Genomic DNA, 16980 nt, shown 5'->3' with positions numbered 1-16980 from the left:
CTTTCTTTCTTTCTTTCTTTCTTTCTTTCTTTCTTTCTTTCTTTCTTTCTTTCTTTCTTTCTTTCTTTCTTTCTTTCTTTCTTTCTTTCTTTCTTTCTTTCTTTCTTTCTTTCTTTCTTTCTTTCTTTCTTTCTTTCTTTCTTTTCTTTCTTTTCTTTCTTTTTCTTCTTTTCTTTTCTTTCTTTTCTTTCTTTCTTTTCTTTTCTTTCTTTCTTTTCTTTCTTTCTTTTCTTTCTTTTCTTTCTTTTCACTTTATTTCACTTTCATTTCCCCCAAATATCAAGAAGCCTCCTGGAATGAAATGTGTTGTGGTAAAGTCCTAGCTCAAGAGCTGACTTTTATTCCAGTTTTATTTTGAGCTTGGTTTTGATATCACTTGCTAAAATCATCAAAGGAACAATAGGCTTATGCATTCACTGGGAAGCATTACACCAATTTAAGCAAAAATTTGCAAATGTGACTCATACTTTTCTGTGCTTGACTGGAGATGCTGTAAAAAAAATCTGTTTCTAGTTATGCTGCTCCCTTTATATTCCAGAAGGCAGGCCTATTTAAGGGTGACTATTGTTAGGACCGGCTGTACATTACTGCAGATTTCTGCAGTGCATTGCATGGCACAGTCCTTGCAATTCATTTTTCTTTCTTCTGCCACAAAGAAAGTAATTTTGGCATCCAGGATCACCTATAGTGACTCATTTCTTTTGCAATAGTGAAACTAAGGGTACTGTAGCTGTGGTAGTTCACTTTTATATTATTATTATTATTATATGGGATTGCACATAATTGTTGAATTATTTTGTTTCTACAATTTAGGCTACTTTTGAACATAGGCCTTTTTAGTGATGAATTCATTAGCAACTCACCAGGAATAGTAGGCTATGATCTGTCCTTTTAACTTGTATCTCAAATTATGCTCGTGCATCTAAACAGAAGTTTGGAGAAGACACGTTACACTGATTATTAAAAGTATGATAATCAAAATATGTACTGTATTTGATGTAGATTCAACCACGAATTTAACTTGTTAGCAACAAAATGCTTGTCTTGTTTATTTTGACTGTGAGTAAAGACCCCGTGCCTTGTTAAAATCAATAAAATTACTTTGTTCTTGCTGGGTGGCTCCCAACAAACATGCACAAATCACATCCTTAGCTCCTCTAAACAGCAGTGCAGCTCTTCCATTTTTATTACTTGTTTCTAAAGATACTAAGGAAGTGATATCTCTGTATTACCAGTGCAATGCAACAAGTGCATAACATAAATGATTGATTTGGTATGCTCTTAGGTGCAGTGTCTGACACTGATGTGCTGAAAGAAGTGGCAAAAGTTCAAAGGAATTTGCTTTGCTAACAGTAATGTGAGCCTTCAGTACTGTGCATAAAATTGTATAATGTTCAGTTTCTCCTGTATTTCTTTTCATCTCTTTAACTACATAGTCTCTTAAACTGGGAATGAGAACTGACCTTTTCGTTTTACAGGTTTCATCTTAGTTGAATGGCAAATGCTTAAAAACAATATTTAGATAGATTTCATTGAGCAGATGTATTACTGCAGGCTCAGTTATCAATGATTGACATTATGTGACATTTTCTCTGAGAGTTTATACAGAACTTGTTCAGAAGAATCATGTAATAAGCCTCTTAATCATATTTCGTGTAGTTGGTATTGATGGATATGTTTTTTCAGTGTTCAGGAGACTCCAGAGGACATGGCTTATGATTGATTTAGGACAGGCAGGCTTAAAATGGGAGGAAAATAAAACAAAATTATCATGTTAGTTATGAGAAGAACAAACTATGTTTTTACATGCAGTGAGGAAATATTTGCCTATTAAATTGATTATTTAGATAAGTGTATGTTACATATCTAGAACATGGTTAATATTTGATGCAGACTGTCATCTGTCAAAGTAGTACCTTGATTCTTGTTTATTCAGTATGATTTTTTTTTATTTCTATAGGTAAAAACAGCAAAGAAGAAATAATATTGCTTATGTAATGAAGGATTAGAACATGGAAGTTAAGAACAACTAAAGGTTAATACTACAAAGGGGATTAAATAGATTACGAGTTATTTATTTAATATTACTGTTACACGAACATTGATGTGATATTTTTAGTACAAACTGCAAAGGAGAAAGTTTTGGCCTGACAGACTTTATAGTCCAAACAGATGAGTCTCAGGACTGGATATTTACAAATTTGAGCAACCCATATAAAGATAAATTTAGGTACCAAATCAGGAAGAATTTAAGACTGTAAGTTGTTCCACTGATGCTGGTAAGATTCCACAGGCTTAAAATTACACATGCAATAAAAAATACCAAAGTATCTCATCATAACTGAATTCCCTGAGAAGTGTAGAAAATTGATTCAAGATCTCTTAAGTGCTAGTTTACTTTCTTAATAGCTTTTATGATGCATCAGAGAAGTACAATCAATTTCCTGATAAGAAAAAGATGTAAAACAGATGAATATAGAAGTAAATGAATATGTTGTGGGAAGTGAATCTGAATAAAGCACTGCATTTACTGAAAACACCTATCTATTTTAAAATATTTTTAAGAACTCAAGCAATATCATTGTGGAATTGTGGAGGCAGAAATTTGAGATGATAATTCTGCTCTTCTAAAACAGTAAACCAGTACTCGATAGTGTTACTTACCTTAAAAATTCAGTGCAAGAAGATAAATAGGTAACCTTGACAATGACACTCATAATAGTTCTTTACCAATTAGCTTGCTTGAAAAACAAAATAGATATTCACTCATTTTCAAAAATGTCCTTTTTTTTTTTTTTTTTTTTTTTCAGATCTAATGACTACGTATTAGGTTTTTAATTTTCTTCAGATGTGTTTCTGAATTGGGTGGAAGAAGTTAGTTATGGAGGTAATATGACTACCAAATAAGCTGCTTGTTTCATTTTGAATCTTAGCTGTAGAGTTCAGTAATAAAAGAGGCTGGGTTGGATGGCATACTTACGGTTTAATTTATGCAAAGAATGGTAGGATTTTTTTTTTTTTCCTGTAACTTTTGACCAGAGTCCTTACAACATAGCTGATAATTTTTCAGGGAAAGTAGGAGCAATTATTTATTTACTTATTTTTGACAGAGAACTCTGTACTTAAGAGATGAGTAAGCTCATGTGCACAGAGGCTAACTCACTGCTAGTTCATCTTGATGTCCTGTGTGTTCATCTTTTTTGAGTGTGGTGCAATGAAAGGAACTACAAGAATGCTAGTTCACTCTGTGCCAACTTTCCACTCTCCATATCTGGTTGTGATTGTGAGGAAGTGCAGCAAATGGTTATACCCTTTACAGTAGAGTATATGTCAGATTTCTGGACACAAGAGCAACAGCTGAAGATAAAGGCAGGCTCTGGTACCTCAGTTGCAAAAACTCTAACTGCCAGTTAGAGTCAAGGATGAAAGATAACAGGGTAAGCTGAGTGGGAGATACTTGTATTGAGCTGTGTGAAGGAAGCCTGGCCTTGCTGAAGCACTATGAACACCATGGGAGTACAGCTTCTAATTTAGATATTTCTGAAGTATCCCGGGATTACTGTGTTTGCTGCCTGACTGATAACACTGTGGTTGAGCACGAGTTTGTGCAGTTCAGAGCTATGTGTTAGTGGAGGGGGTCCAAGTGTTCTTCATCTGTTGTAGTAGACGTAGAACTAGGGCTGCTGATAGTTATCAAAACAGTGTTTGAGAACAGCAAAGCGGGATGGAAATGCTCTTTTTTGGGTTACTGTAGATTATCTCAGTTTACTCTCTGTTTTTTTTTGAAAGCTTAGGTTTATTTTAAGTTGCTTTTAGAGATGAATCAAAGAGAAATAAAGATTTCGGTCACTTCACATTCTTGCTGAGGGAGCTTTGAGATATTTCAGAGATTATTGCTATGCAATGGAACAGTTTACTTTATTCCTGGAAGAGCCAGGGCATTTCTTGAAGGCAGTAATTTAGATGTTCATTTGCTCATCTCCCATTTGGAATGTATCACAAAAGTTGGTTGGGGCTGATGTAGCTGAAACAAGGGATAAGCATAAGAAGGTCAAGGTAGGGAAACGGAAGGCATTATGTATGGATTCAGCATGTCATAATTGGCAGTCTGCAACTATTTTTAAAGAGCTACTTACCCCTAAGGCTTTTGAACTAGAAATGACTTTACAATGAATTCAGGTAAGTGAAAGAGAACTCTGGTTCTTTATATATAATTGTATACATATAATTTGTCACATGAAACACACTTAAAGGTGCAAACATTTTTCAGTTTCTCCTTGCTGTTATGGTTTGTAGTTCTCATTCCAGAAATACTCATCTTAACAAAGCAGAAGAAATTCTAAAGATGAATATAATGAAAGGAAGCAATTAACTTCTGTCTCTTCAGCTTTCATTCCTCAATTCAGTCAACCCATTACTTAAAATTAAAGTTTTCATGTATTTTAGGTATCTAGGCTAAGCCAAGTGTTTAGGCTTCCTCTACAGTTACAGAGTAGAAAGGATATTTGATATAACCTCACCATGAATATTGTGTGTAGTTCTGGGCTCCACAATATAAAAGGATAGTAAGATATTTCATCACACTAAGTCCTGTAGATGGGTGTCTAAACATACCTATTTCTATCAATTATCCACAAAACACTTTCACTTAATTTTGTTATACAGCTGGCTATCTTTACATACTGTTATTACAATCCCACAAAATGACAATTTGTTCTCCTATTCTCTCAAGTTTCTAGTATTTTACCAATTTTCTTTCTATCCAGTATTTACACAGCATATCATTGCTCATTTAATTACTTTTTTAACTTTCCTTTAAACACTTCTTATATGTTAAACAGGTTTTCTGCAGATTTAAATTACCACCTAATGGTTTTCAATGTCTTTCAAATATATTCCTGTAATTTATTTGAACTTGTATCAGTGGTCAAATTATACATATATGTATATTTTAAACTCCCAGTAGAAAGCTTATAAAAGCTCAAGAATTCCAGTTTGTTTCTACCTAGGTCACTAGTAGTAAGTCACTTAAAATTTTGGTCACCATTCTTTTCAGGTATAACAATCTGTTCTTTTTATATTTGTTTACTTGTCTCCTGAGACTGTGTATGTTTTATAATTCTGTTTCTGTCCTTTAAAAGGACACTGAGTTGCATGGAATTCACTGAAAGCGTTTACTTGTGTAAAATATTGTGCGACATGATTAAGTTGTTTTGTGACGATTTACTGCTTGCTAAGCCTGCCAAGGCTATAAGATTGATGTGTACAAATGGGGACAAGCTCATTACTGTCACAGATATGGATCATCTGAGTAAGTAAAAAAGTGACTCGAAGGCAAGGAGCAATTTTGTACCTCACTCTTTCTGACAGTGAGCAATTTGTATTTGGGGAATTTTGAATATTCTTTTCATGTTTCTCTATTCCTGAAGCTGTATGTTGTGAAGGAGTCTGTACCTGTTGTTGCAGAGATGCATGACTGATTAAAAAATCAAAGGATCTAGACACTTTTGTCTAATTTGTTACTGTTAAATTAAAATAAGTATACATTATTGTTCTGATTTAGTGGTGTTTCACACCCATCTTCCATTTTGCTTTTAAAATCTAAGCAGCTGCAAAAGCTGAGCATGTGAAGTTAGACCCAATGACTGTGCTATGCATCATTTACTCAGGCTGTTCTGCCCAGTTACATCAGATCTGATCACATCTGTACCTGTTGTTGTGTCGCATTCAGTGTTGAGCTCTTGTCTTATTTTGTGTTCTATGTAAACAGCTCTTCAAAGGTGCTTTTGGCTGCTGAGGGCAAACTGGTAAAACTGCAAGGTGCTGTGTATTGAAGGCCACCAACTTGCTATGCCTCTTCAAAGTTAAATTTTCAGAAGTCAGAGAGCTGCTTTTGTCAAATATGGTTTGATTATTTTTATCCAAGGATTGTGCCCTTCATTTTCATTTTCCTCACTGAAGTTCACTAGCTTGGGTTCTGTTTCAGGCCTAGATTAGAAGAAGAATGGAGGGTTGTTTCCTCCCCTCTTTCTCTTTTTATGGTTAATGAAGTGTCTGCCCGCTTCACAGAAATGAATTTTGTAGTTAGCTACATTCTAGTTTGTAGCTTCTTAAACAAACGTGAGCTCAGGTGGAGACATTTGTGACTGGGTGGGTGTATGCTGATCCCTTTGTCGTTGTCAAGTCTCATTGACTGATTGGATATCGAAGCAAGACCTGTAGATTTAAAGGAACTGGAAGAAAAGATGGGTCCTCTAATCAGTAGGCTTTGTTGTAAAAAAGGGAACTGAAGTTGACATATTGGCAATTCGGATGCTGCCCACATTCATGACCATCGTGGAGGAAAAAAAGGCATTTTCAAATAAGGTTTTATTTTGTCCAAGCAGAGGTATTTTAAAGCAAAGTATGAAACATTAGCATTGTTGAATTATATGAATAACTTATAATAATTAACATTTCATGTTTAGCCAAATTTGGTAACTTTTCTGGTAAGATTGATTTTGAATTATGCACTTATCTAAGGATTTTATATATAATTGTTTTACTTGTCTGTCACTTGTACAACTACCTGAGAGGTTTTTCTTATTGCCTTGTTTTTAATGTAACTGAGAGAAAAATAAAGTAGGCTACTAGCATTGCATTAAAAGGACTGATGGATCTATTTAAGTGCAGAGAACTTCAGAGCATTTTCAGAGATGCATCTGAAATCTGTTTGACAGCCCAACCATAACTCATTCTCTAGGTATTGGAGAAGTCTTAAGCCAGAATTTAATGACCGGTGTATTCCTACAGATGAAAACATAGCAATCAAGTACAGCAGCCTGAATTAAAGACTGGGTTTCTAAGCTCAAATTCTGCCAATGATCAAGCAGATATTTTTTCATACCAGATTAAACCTTTAAACTGTCAGGCTGAGAAGGAAATTGTCCTGCTGGTAAGGACACTGAGGATCATCAAGCAGAGTTCGGTTCTCCTGTGTAGACTACTTTCCTGGTAGCTTATTCAGTTCAGCCAAATGTGGACTGTCTGAGGAGCATTGCAGACCTTATCTTGCAGTTAAATGCTTTGGCGTTGCTCCCTGAAAAATAAATTATACTGAATGTCAAAAACTTCCAGAGAATACTTAGAGGGTCGCCATGAGTGAAAATGAGCTTTGTGTAGCAGATGGCACATAAAGCTGCAGCCCTGTGGCTTACTGGCAGCTACAGTTCTGATAGCAAGCAGCTCTATTAAGCTGCCTGTGCTAGTACATTAGATGGATAAAGGCTTGTTTTCTGTCCCTAAATGCAACTGGTGCCGCGTGGCTTATATCCTTGTGACTAAACCTCCTTCCCTCTGCAAACATCTTGGCGTTATCCCTTTGGAACAGCCACGGCTTGAGGTACTCCATGGACTGCGGCCTGGGCATTGCCTCAGACAGCTCTGGCTGGCAGGGGCCAGAGCTGTGCCAAAGGCCGTGTTCATGAGGCACGGTGGGTGATTACACCTCGGTCCCTGTGACAGTGGCCTCATCCCCTTGAGTTCAGTAGTTTAGGTGTAGTAATAAGCCATGTGTAAGGACTGTGCTAGAATCATTGTGGTACCGTAGAATAGTTTGTAATTGTAAATCTAGTGAGACTACAATGAAAACCTGTATCACTGAAGTGATTCCTTGTCTACAGATGAGATTCATGTAAGTTTTTCTCTGTACCTGAAAGCTTACCCCATTGTGAGACATTCAGTCTTTGATCAGAATAGAAACTTTATGAAGTAATGACATTCTTTAGATGGTTCCCATGGTTCAGGCAGTTGCTGTAGTACAGCCAGAGAAAGCAGAGCATGCAGCGTCTTGAACCTTGCAGGCACTTGCAGACTTTCTGCAGGCACTGTGTAAAGAATCTGGTTGTAATGAAGGTGTGCAAATCCACCCCATGAGAGCTGTGTAGACAGGTGGTGTCGTGAGACTTTTCCCTTGTTATTCAGGAGTTGGTGTGACAAAGGAGTATTATCCAAAAAAGTGTATTTAGTAATGAATATCTGAGATGACACGTTTGTTTTCATAGCGAGGGAAGTACCTATGCATACAGTGACACAAATGTTTCAATGGCGTCAGTGCAAAAGGCATTCTTAGAAGAAGAATTTTAAGCTTTTAAAGAGTTTCAGAATACTCACGATATTTCTGAATTTCTGAAATTTGGAATATTTCTTAGCAAAAGTAAATGTGAATTATTTTTTTTCTTCTAGTTCCAGTCCAGATGTATGCTGACCACCAGTTGCAGACAATCTGTCAAAAACCATGTAGTAGCACTCTTCCCAGGATCTAGCTTGTATACTTCACATTATTTAACATTCATTAACTTTTTTTAAACTATGTATTGTTGCCATTGCTTTTGTGTTCCAGTCTTACACACAGATTAAATCAAAACATGACCCGCAACACTTCTCAGTGCTAGCTGGTCAAATTACTACTTAATACAATTAGCAACAGCTGATGCATGAAATGTTTGGTACAGCGTTATTAGCAGTAAATTCACTCTTGTGCAAGAATTTGAGCACTTTTCCTGATTTCTCCAAGGCAGGATATACTCTGTAACTGTACATTCATACACTTAAGGACATATAGATAACACATCAAAGCACATGGAGTGTATAAATCTGACTGCATGAAAATAGTTGTTTGTTGGTGTGGTGCTTAGAAAACATTCTATTTTTTTCATGGAAAAACCCATATTTTAATAAAAAATAGCAGAATTCCTAGTCATGAGACTTGTGAGTAGTAACACAACACAAAACTACTTGTGATGTGCTTAACAAATACTTTTGAAAGGCTTAGTGTAGGTAAAATGGCATTAAATATTCCTCTTTTAGATATCTGGTGTGGTTTGTGTTTTTTTTTTTGGTCTCAAGTCTTGCATTGCATTTCTTGTCATATACTGTGATTTAAAGTCACTTTACTGTGTGAAGTTTATCCTTTTTGGTGAGAGCATGATTTATGCTGTGATAAGAAATTTATGCTCTGGTAGTTATGCCCAACATTGAATCTGTTTATGCCTAATAGTGTAGGAAATTCTGTAGTTACCCCATTTTACCATATTGTAACAGATAATTTAGGAAACAGATATGCAGCCCTTCCCATTGGCCACTGAAATATTTCCCTACTTAAAGTGTAACAAGTTTAAGTGTTAAAAACATTTCTGTCTCACAACATTCACAAAGCATCCCCAGTAAAGACAAGCAGAAAATATCTGGAAAACTACCTATTAAGTGTGTTGACAATGTATTACATACAGTCTCTGGATAGCTGGTGCCACAGCGCACTACTGACGAACAGAAACATAACCCCTCTTGTTCAAAGAGCAACAACCTGGGTTTAGTGCAAGGGAGAAATTTGTAATGGGAGAGAGTTACAAGGTAACACTATATAAAAAAAAAAAAAAAGATTGAAGCTTATTTATCCCCCAGAAATAAGGTGGAAGTTAAGTTGGAACAGGAATGCTGGAATAGCTGTATGCCCTTTCCTCAAGCTGTAACATCAAAGCTTGGAGCAACATCCAAGAAGTGGTTGTTGTATGTCTTAAATATCTAGTTCAGAAGTGTATGTGATACTTTCTGGCTTTTAGTTAGGACGTGTTTTTTGTTTTGTTTTCTTTTGTTTTGTTTTTGTTTTTGTTTAGTTGTAGCCATGACTTAAAACCTTGGATCAAGCCTTGCTGGCTCAACTTGAGGACTAGGAAGGTGTCCAGTAGCTATATTCAGAGTAGGCTTGCATTTATATTTGATTTGCTGTAGCTCTTTCCAAAACCCTGAGGATAAGCATTAGTAAATCAGTATTTTCTTTATTTTTCCATTAAGCCTGTCCAGTATGCGGAGGATGTCTTTGGATGAAACTGACGGTTGTTGGCATTGTCTCTATGCAATTAACAAATGCAAATGAAGCATTATTTTCAGATATTCTGGAAGGCACTGCATCCCAGAAATATTTAAGGGTCTCGACACAGGGCAGGGCTTTGCCCATGTTTTTGTGTGGCTAGTTGTCAACTGGTGCTGAATTTTGGCCTCACGTCCTCTCTTCCAGACAAACTGGAGGTCTGCTTTTACAAGGAGCAGATGGCCGATGGGTTTCTTGCAGCTCCTGGCAAGCCCTGAAGCCTCACAGTACCTATTAGACTTCACTTGATTACTCTAAATGACAATGAAATGTTCAACCGTGATTACATTTTTAAAGGAATTAGAAAAGTGCCTGAACTTGTTATATATATATATTTCATATATACATCTAGGTCTGTTTCATGGCTGTGTCCTACATTAGTGTGATAAACTTTTTAAACTATTTGACAGTTCTGGAAGGAGCCTTGATATCACTGTATTTCAATGAGAACTGCAAAAAGACAAGGATTGGCCATGTGATAAATGTCATCCATGCTTATCCTGGCTGACTTCCAGGCAACAGATTTATGTCAAATTAGGGAATTTTAATGATGAAAAGGCTAGCACTTTCAGAACAAATAACTTATTTGCAAGAAACTCTCAGTTCTTGAAAGAAGCTTCCTGAGTCTATGTGAATGCCATGTGATGAACTGTTGGAGAGGATAGTGCTTATTTTTAACTTTAAGCTCAGCAGTGCTTGGTGGACAGGTTGCATATACGAAATCTAGCGTGCTTGTTGACTGCCTCAGCTTCTGCAGGTATCATCTAGAGTAGCCACAAAAGTAGAGGAATGTATATAATTCATAGCAAGTGCTCCTTTAGTGGAATTCTCCAAGGTGAAGTTTGCTAGCATACGTAGGAGTATTAACAGCTTTACACAAAACCAACTGGGGCTAAGTTTAGACTCTAGCAATGACAGATGGTAGAACTGTTTAATTTATTTGTTCACAGTTTACTGTCAAAAGACTGAGAATGGTGTATCTTGTTAAATGTGTGGGAGAGTAGCAGAAATAAAGGCTGCATTTCTGGAAGAGCATTGGACTGGGGAATGGGAGCGACAAGAGGAGGGAAGGAGCGATAATTAGGGACGTGCAACAGGAGTTCAGGCTGGCAGGGAAGAGCATGGGGCAAAGATGGGAATTTAAGCTTAACAGGGATGGTAAGAAAAAGATTCCTACAGGGATCCAGAGACTGAGTAGAGTTGCTTCAGTGTAGAGAGGCACTGAAGGCTGATGTCCTGGAAAGTAGGACTGGATGAAGGGACAGCTGCCCTTCTCATCGTTACTTGTAGGTAAGTCCAATATAACCCGTACTAGTCCTTGGTGTAGGTTTTATGGGAAGATTAATGTGGTCTGAGAAACTGGGTGAATAAAAAGTAAAGGGAAGTTGGAGATGCAGTCATCTAAAGCTACATCCTTACCACTCTTTCAATAACTTGAGTATTATATTGTTCACATTCCAGTCTGAGGTGATACTTGGAGAGCATTATTTAAAAAAAGATATGTTAATTGCCTCTTTTTTCACTTATACAAGTAATTGTGTATGGCTTATTGTCCTTCCTATATATAATGATACTATTCATAATAATAGTTTTTAGTTCTACTGGTGTTTGTAGGGATTTTTTTTCCAAAGTCCATTTTTTGTTATTTTTATTGAACAATATTTTATTGTGCAACTGTTCCCTTTGATTTCACCTAAATTACTTAGGAAGTATATATTCATGGACCCAGGAGATTTGTTTCAGTTTTTTCAGAATAAATTTCTGTATTTCTTTATTGCTAAAAGGACTCTCTTGCAATATTGATTGCTATGGGGAAGTATTGAAAGCTCATATAGACCTCACTCTAACTCACAAGTCAGTTGCTATTTAGAGTTCTTTTTCCAAGGAAATACAAGAGTTAGTGAAGATGGAAAAATGAGTCCTGTTCTTCCTGGACCTTCACTGGATTTATTTTTAATTCTTAATAACATTTCTTTTCTTTTCCTAGGCAATGTTCAGTCTCTGCATGGTTGAAAGTGAAGCTGATGAGGTGAATTTGCATGGTGTCACAAGCCTAGGTTTAAAACAAGCCTTGGACTTTGCATATACTGGACAGGTACTGTACAGTTCTTCAAACTGAGAGAGAGAAGTTAAAGCAATTTGCAATAAATACAGATCACCCCTAAAGAACTACTAGAAATTATTATTCACACTGCCCAGTACAAGGTCTTTTGGTTTAACAGATCTTATTTTGGATATACTGCTGTATGTGTGTCTGTATGGTGGTGTGGGTGTGGCAGGGGTGGTGGTTGGTGGGGGGCGCCCCCCCCCCCCCCCATAAGAGGGATTGTATAATAAATAAACTGTTTGTGTGCATTGTATCTAGGCAGTGAACCGTACAGGACTCCTATGCCCCTTTTATGGTGCTCTGTTTGTTCATAAAAATTAATGTAAGTTGATCTATCTGCTGAATAAGAGAGGAAAAACACACTAGGTGCTTTTCTAAAAATAAATATTTATAAACCATTGCTGTGCTTGAAAAACTACAATTGAGGGAAAATGTAGTATTTTACCTTTGGGGCAGAAGCAGTCCAAGTGTCTCTGTAAATGCTTATAGGTATGTAATTTATTTTTATTTTTATTTTTTATGTTTTATGATAGCATGTTACTAGTGTATAAGTCAAAACAAAACTTCGGAGAATTGGAGATGTGGAATGATGCTCCTATTCCCACCCCTACTGACCCTGCCAAAATGAAACAAAACAAAACAGCACAAAGAAAACATGTATGTGTCCTGCCATGCCTATGCACAGCATACCTGGTCAGCATTGCTATATGATGCCATTTCAGTTCAGTGAGTTGAGAACTTCTTACACCCAGCTTGGAGATGCACTGTTTTTGCTTTGTACTCTAGAGAAACACACAATTTCAGGAATTATTGCTACCATAATTGAATTTATTAGTTAATTTTGAAAAGAAAAGCTTAAATCCATATTTAAGAAGAATTGCTGGGTTGTACTATGGTATGAGTATGGGGCCTTATTTTATTTTTTTATTTTTCCAAAGGGAATTAAATAGAAATAAGGGGTTTATATATTTATATTTTACCACAAAACAGTTAATAGTTTACAATTGGCCTTAGAGATTAACCCGTGAAATTCTTGTTTCAGCTATTATGGAAAACACGATTTATTCAAATATTTTCCTTTGATATTAAAAAGAGAGTGAAAGAAAGAGAGAGAGAAAAAAACAGAAAGATACCATGTTACTGAATTGGCTGAAGGTATCAATGTATAGCTTGTCATCTGTATGTTTTGTGTTCTTTCACTTAAAAGTTTTGATAGATAAAGGTGAATGTTTCCTGTGCTGTTGAGCACCTGTACCATGCTCAAAGTTATTCGAGACTATAGGCCTATTACTGTCAAAAGAGAAGTCTTATTGCTAAATGGAAGTATTCAAAATACACTTTCTAAAGCCAATTTTGAAAAGATGGGTTGTAATTGACTTGTATCTGACCACTTCTGTCTGCTGTGAACAGAGGTATGCTCCCCTACTGTTCGGTGAAATTGAAACTTAAGTAAACCTGTGTAAAATACGTTGGGAACCACAAAAGGACAGATTTGTTTTCTGTAAGCCAACAGTCCACCCCACCTTGCTGCTGGGATAGTATCCTTGGCTGCCTAGTAAATAATATGTGCCTTCTATCCTTGTTCCTTAGTATTTTGCTAAACCTGCATTCAATTTGAATGTGTTTTAACTGAAATGTATCCTTCTGTATAAAACAGTGTATTGGAGACATCTGGTGGAAATATTCAGTATTGCACGATAGCAATATTTGATGCCTACAGTTGTTTAAAATTATCAAAGTTAAGAAATTTAATTTTTAGCGTGATATTGCAATCTGATATCCATCTATGATATCCTTGCATTATTATTTTTTTATTTGAAATGTGACTGTGGACTTAAATTACTGATGTTATCGTCCTGTGTACTGAGGCAGACAGTGCCCTATTGTAATAACTGTTGTAAATCTTCTGCTTTTAAGGTAAAATTGCTTTTTCAATAGAAGAAAAGATTGTAATAAGACTGAAGCTAGATTTAAATAATATAAGAATTCCAACTGAATTAATGCATTACTATGGTCCCTTATCATATAACAACAAAGAAATGTTGATATAGAAATGCATAAAAACTAACAAAAGGAATAATAGCAGAATGCGATGTTGCTGTATCCGTTTTTTCTCAAGAGTAAAGTTGAGACAAAAAACGGATACAATTTCATTAGCATGTTCTGTGCAGCTAGACTCTCAGTAGTTCTCTAATAATGAAATCTTTGGCAAAAGTGACCTTTCTTCTTACTCAGCTGTTCAGCAGCCAATCTACTTAAAACAGGCATACAGTAGGCTTATTTGGAGGGGTATTTCCCCTTTGACAGGCTCTTCCCAGAGTGTTTGTTATATGTGATTGCAAAAGATCAAGGAAAAAGTTGAATTTAGTGAGTGAGTGTTGTGATATGCAGCCAATGGTTTCTTATCCCATAATGAATTTGAGGATGCTGAGGTTTCTTGTTTTCTGCATCAAGAGAGAGAGGAACCTTAAATCTGGTTCATTTTCTCTTGCAAATCCACAGTGCCTGAATCCAATGCCTACAAAGATGAGATTCCAGATTCTTGTCAGGATTTGCAGGCAGGATTTTTTCTTCAGGAATTACATGCCACTGTGCTGTCTTTCCTAATACAGGATCATGATAATTTTTTGGTGCTCTTACTGCCATGTCCATGATGTTCGAATGAAGGAATGGGGCTTACTTTCCCATTTTTTCTTAGAAGGAGTTGAATCTACATCGCCTGAAAAGAAGAAAGCTTTTGTGATAGACTGTAATGTAGTCTAATGGATAGTTCCTTCAGTCTTTTTGGGTGAGGCTGAAAAGTGAAGAAATAGTGGTTTGAAGAAAAATTTGTCCTAAATGCCTTCCCGATTGGATCAGGCAGTTTACCATGTACTCCACATATTCACAATTCAGTGATACAGCTCTTTCCCTTTTGTAGTTGTCTCTCTCCTTTCTTCATAAAAGGGCTTTAGGGTCATTCTCTCATACTTCAAAGTGGCAGCAATCTCAGTAAGCTCACCCTTCCTTCTCACAGGGGCATTCTGCAAGTTATCAGATGTGTGTTGTAATGGAGGTAGATGAGATACAAGCAAGACAGAAATATTTTAGATATTAATATAAGGAAACAGTTCTTGGGGCAGGGCTTGGAGTTCACAATTCCTTCTAAGTAAGAGCCTTAACCACTGGGTTAAAGAATTATGGGCGCTAGGTCTGGGTTAAAGAATTATGGGCATTATTGTCTGCTCTTTTTGACTTTTTTCTTGGTTTTGTTTTTGAGCTTTAACTCTTCCATTACCAAGAGGCATAATGAGACTTGGAGGAATGGGATAACCCGTGATTAAACCATTTTAGCTGGATGGTGAATCACTCGTCATTACAAGAAAAGCTGCTTTTGATCAGAAGACTATCTTTGGGCCTCTGAAAAGTTTCAGTGCTGAAAATAGAGTCTTAGGAAGTATAAGTCCAGTGGGACGGAATACGTGGCTTAAAGTGAAATTCTAAGGCTCCTTATGAGACTTGCATTCCTCCTCATATTCAGGTCCAGCAAACTATTTTTTTTTAATGTTTTATTTAAGTGACACCATCATTTGAGTCATTTGACAGGAGCAGTAGTATAGTTTCAAGAAAGAAGAATCACGTGAGAACACTGGCTTTAATTTGCAGTAGGTGACTGTGATTCTAATTCAACAAAAATACAGATACACAGTTGGAGTTCTATGTATACCGAAATGCTTTGCAGACTTGGATCTCTCTTCTTTGTAATTAAATTTTATCATCTGTCTTTAATCTATGGTAATAAATTATATTTTGCATTTAGGTAGAATTGTGTTTGAGGAACTCAAAATACATTACAAAATGGAGTAATCACTGACCTTACTTTATTCCTTCAAAAATCATTTCATTTTCTGATGTAAGTAACTTTCCAAAAGCCACGCAGGAAACCAGAAGCTCAATGGGCTTAATACATAGTTCTTCCGACCAGTTCCTATTTTCTAACCGGCAGTTCTGTTTTCATTTTCTAAACCACATTTTGCTTTTGTATTAATAAAAAATAAGTTGTCTCCCTGAAGTTATAAAATTGTTCTAAATTACCAAAGGAGAAAAGAAGGAATCAGAGGGGTAGCCCTAGTATAAGGGCTGTTTTGTTTTCAGCTATTTCTCCAAAAACAAATGTTGGTGTTCCTTGTGCTGTGATATCTTCTTAGATAGCCCAAGATTAGTGCACCCTACAGAATGGTTGAAATGTTTCTATTTCTTGAAATTCACATACAAAGTTGCATTTATAATAATTTGAAAATAGTCTTTAAAATCTTAACTTACTTTTGTGACTTCATGTTTTTGTTACTTACATAAGCAAATTTTCTTTTACTCACCAAATGTTAACATAGAAGCAGTGTTTATTAAACGTGATATCGATATATCATTCTAGTTACAAATGTAGAACTTCATGTTGTTTTCAGATATTTTATGTGCTTGGGTTGCTCTGAATTACTTTAACACATTATCTACATAAGTTCTATTTATTTAATGGCTTTATTTACCAACTTGTATTCACTTTAAAAAGAAAAAAGAAAAAAAAAAAGAGGAAGAAGAAAAAACCCACCACTACCACCAACAGAAAACTGAATATGTGGTTCTGTAACAGCCTTATCATTATATCACTTTACTAACCAGGTTTCATGAATTCATAGGAGTACCATTTGGTGATATTTTTTTTTTCAAATTCATACACATGAACCTACAGTTAGTTAAAGTATTATCTTATAGCTCCTTTGTGAAATTGTTTTTTTGTTTTGATGTTTTTTTTTTTCTTAAATACTTCAGCTAAATTTATCCTTTAACAAGAAATGTGGAAGAGTGCAAGGTGTTCTCGGTAGTAAAGAAATAGTACAAATAAATATTTGTAAGTACAACTGTTTCTCCTGACAATTGCTTTGATTCCTTCATAGAATCATGGCTTTCATCTCTCATCAAAATCTCCCTT

The 16980-nt window shown here is 35.9% G+C and overlaps 1 protein-coding gene across 12 annotated transcripts in view; it reads left to right on the top strand.

Annotated features, from left to right (window-relative positions):
* KLHL32 (kelch like family member 32) overlaps positions 1 to 16980 on the top strand; it is a 128616-nt gene that overhangs the window by 42626 nt on the left and 69010 nt on the right. For all 12 annotated transcript variants that reach the window (XM_035319994.1, XM_035319993.1, XM_035319996.1 and 9 more), the window contains one exon: positions 11895 to 12002. In XM_035319994.1, coding sequence (XP_035175885.1) covers positions 11895 to 12002 — 108 coding nt within the window. The remainder of the gene's footprint in view (positions 1 to 11894; positions 12003 to 16980) is intronic.

Source organism: Oxyura jamaicensis, chromosome 3 (assembly GCF_011077185.1).
Source record: "Oxyura jamaicensis isolate SHBP4307 breed ruddy duck chromosome 3, BPBGC_Ojam_1.0, whole genome shotgun sequence".
Lineage (NCBI taxonomy): Eukaryota > Metazoa > Chordata > Aves > Anseriformes > Anatidae > Oxyura > Oxyura jamaicensis.
Note: the sequence above shows the minus strand (reverse complement) of the source record. Positions and strands in the feature narration are given on the sequence as shown.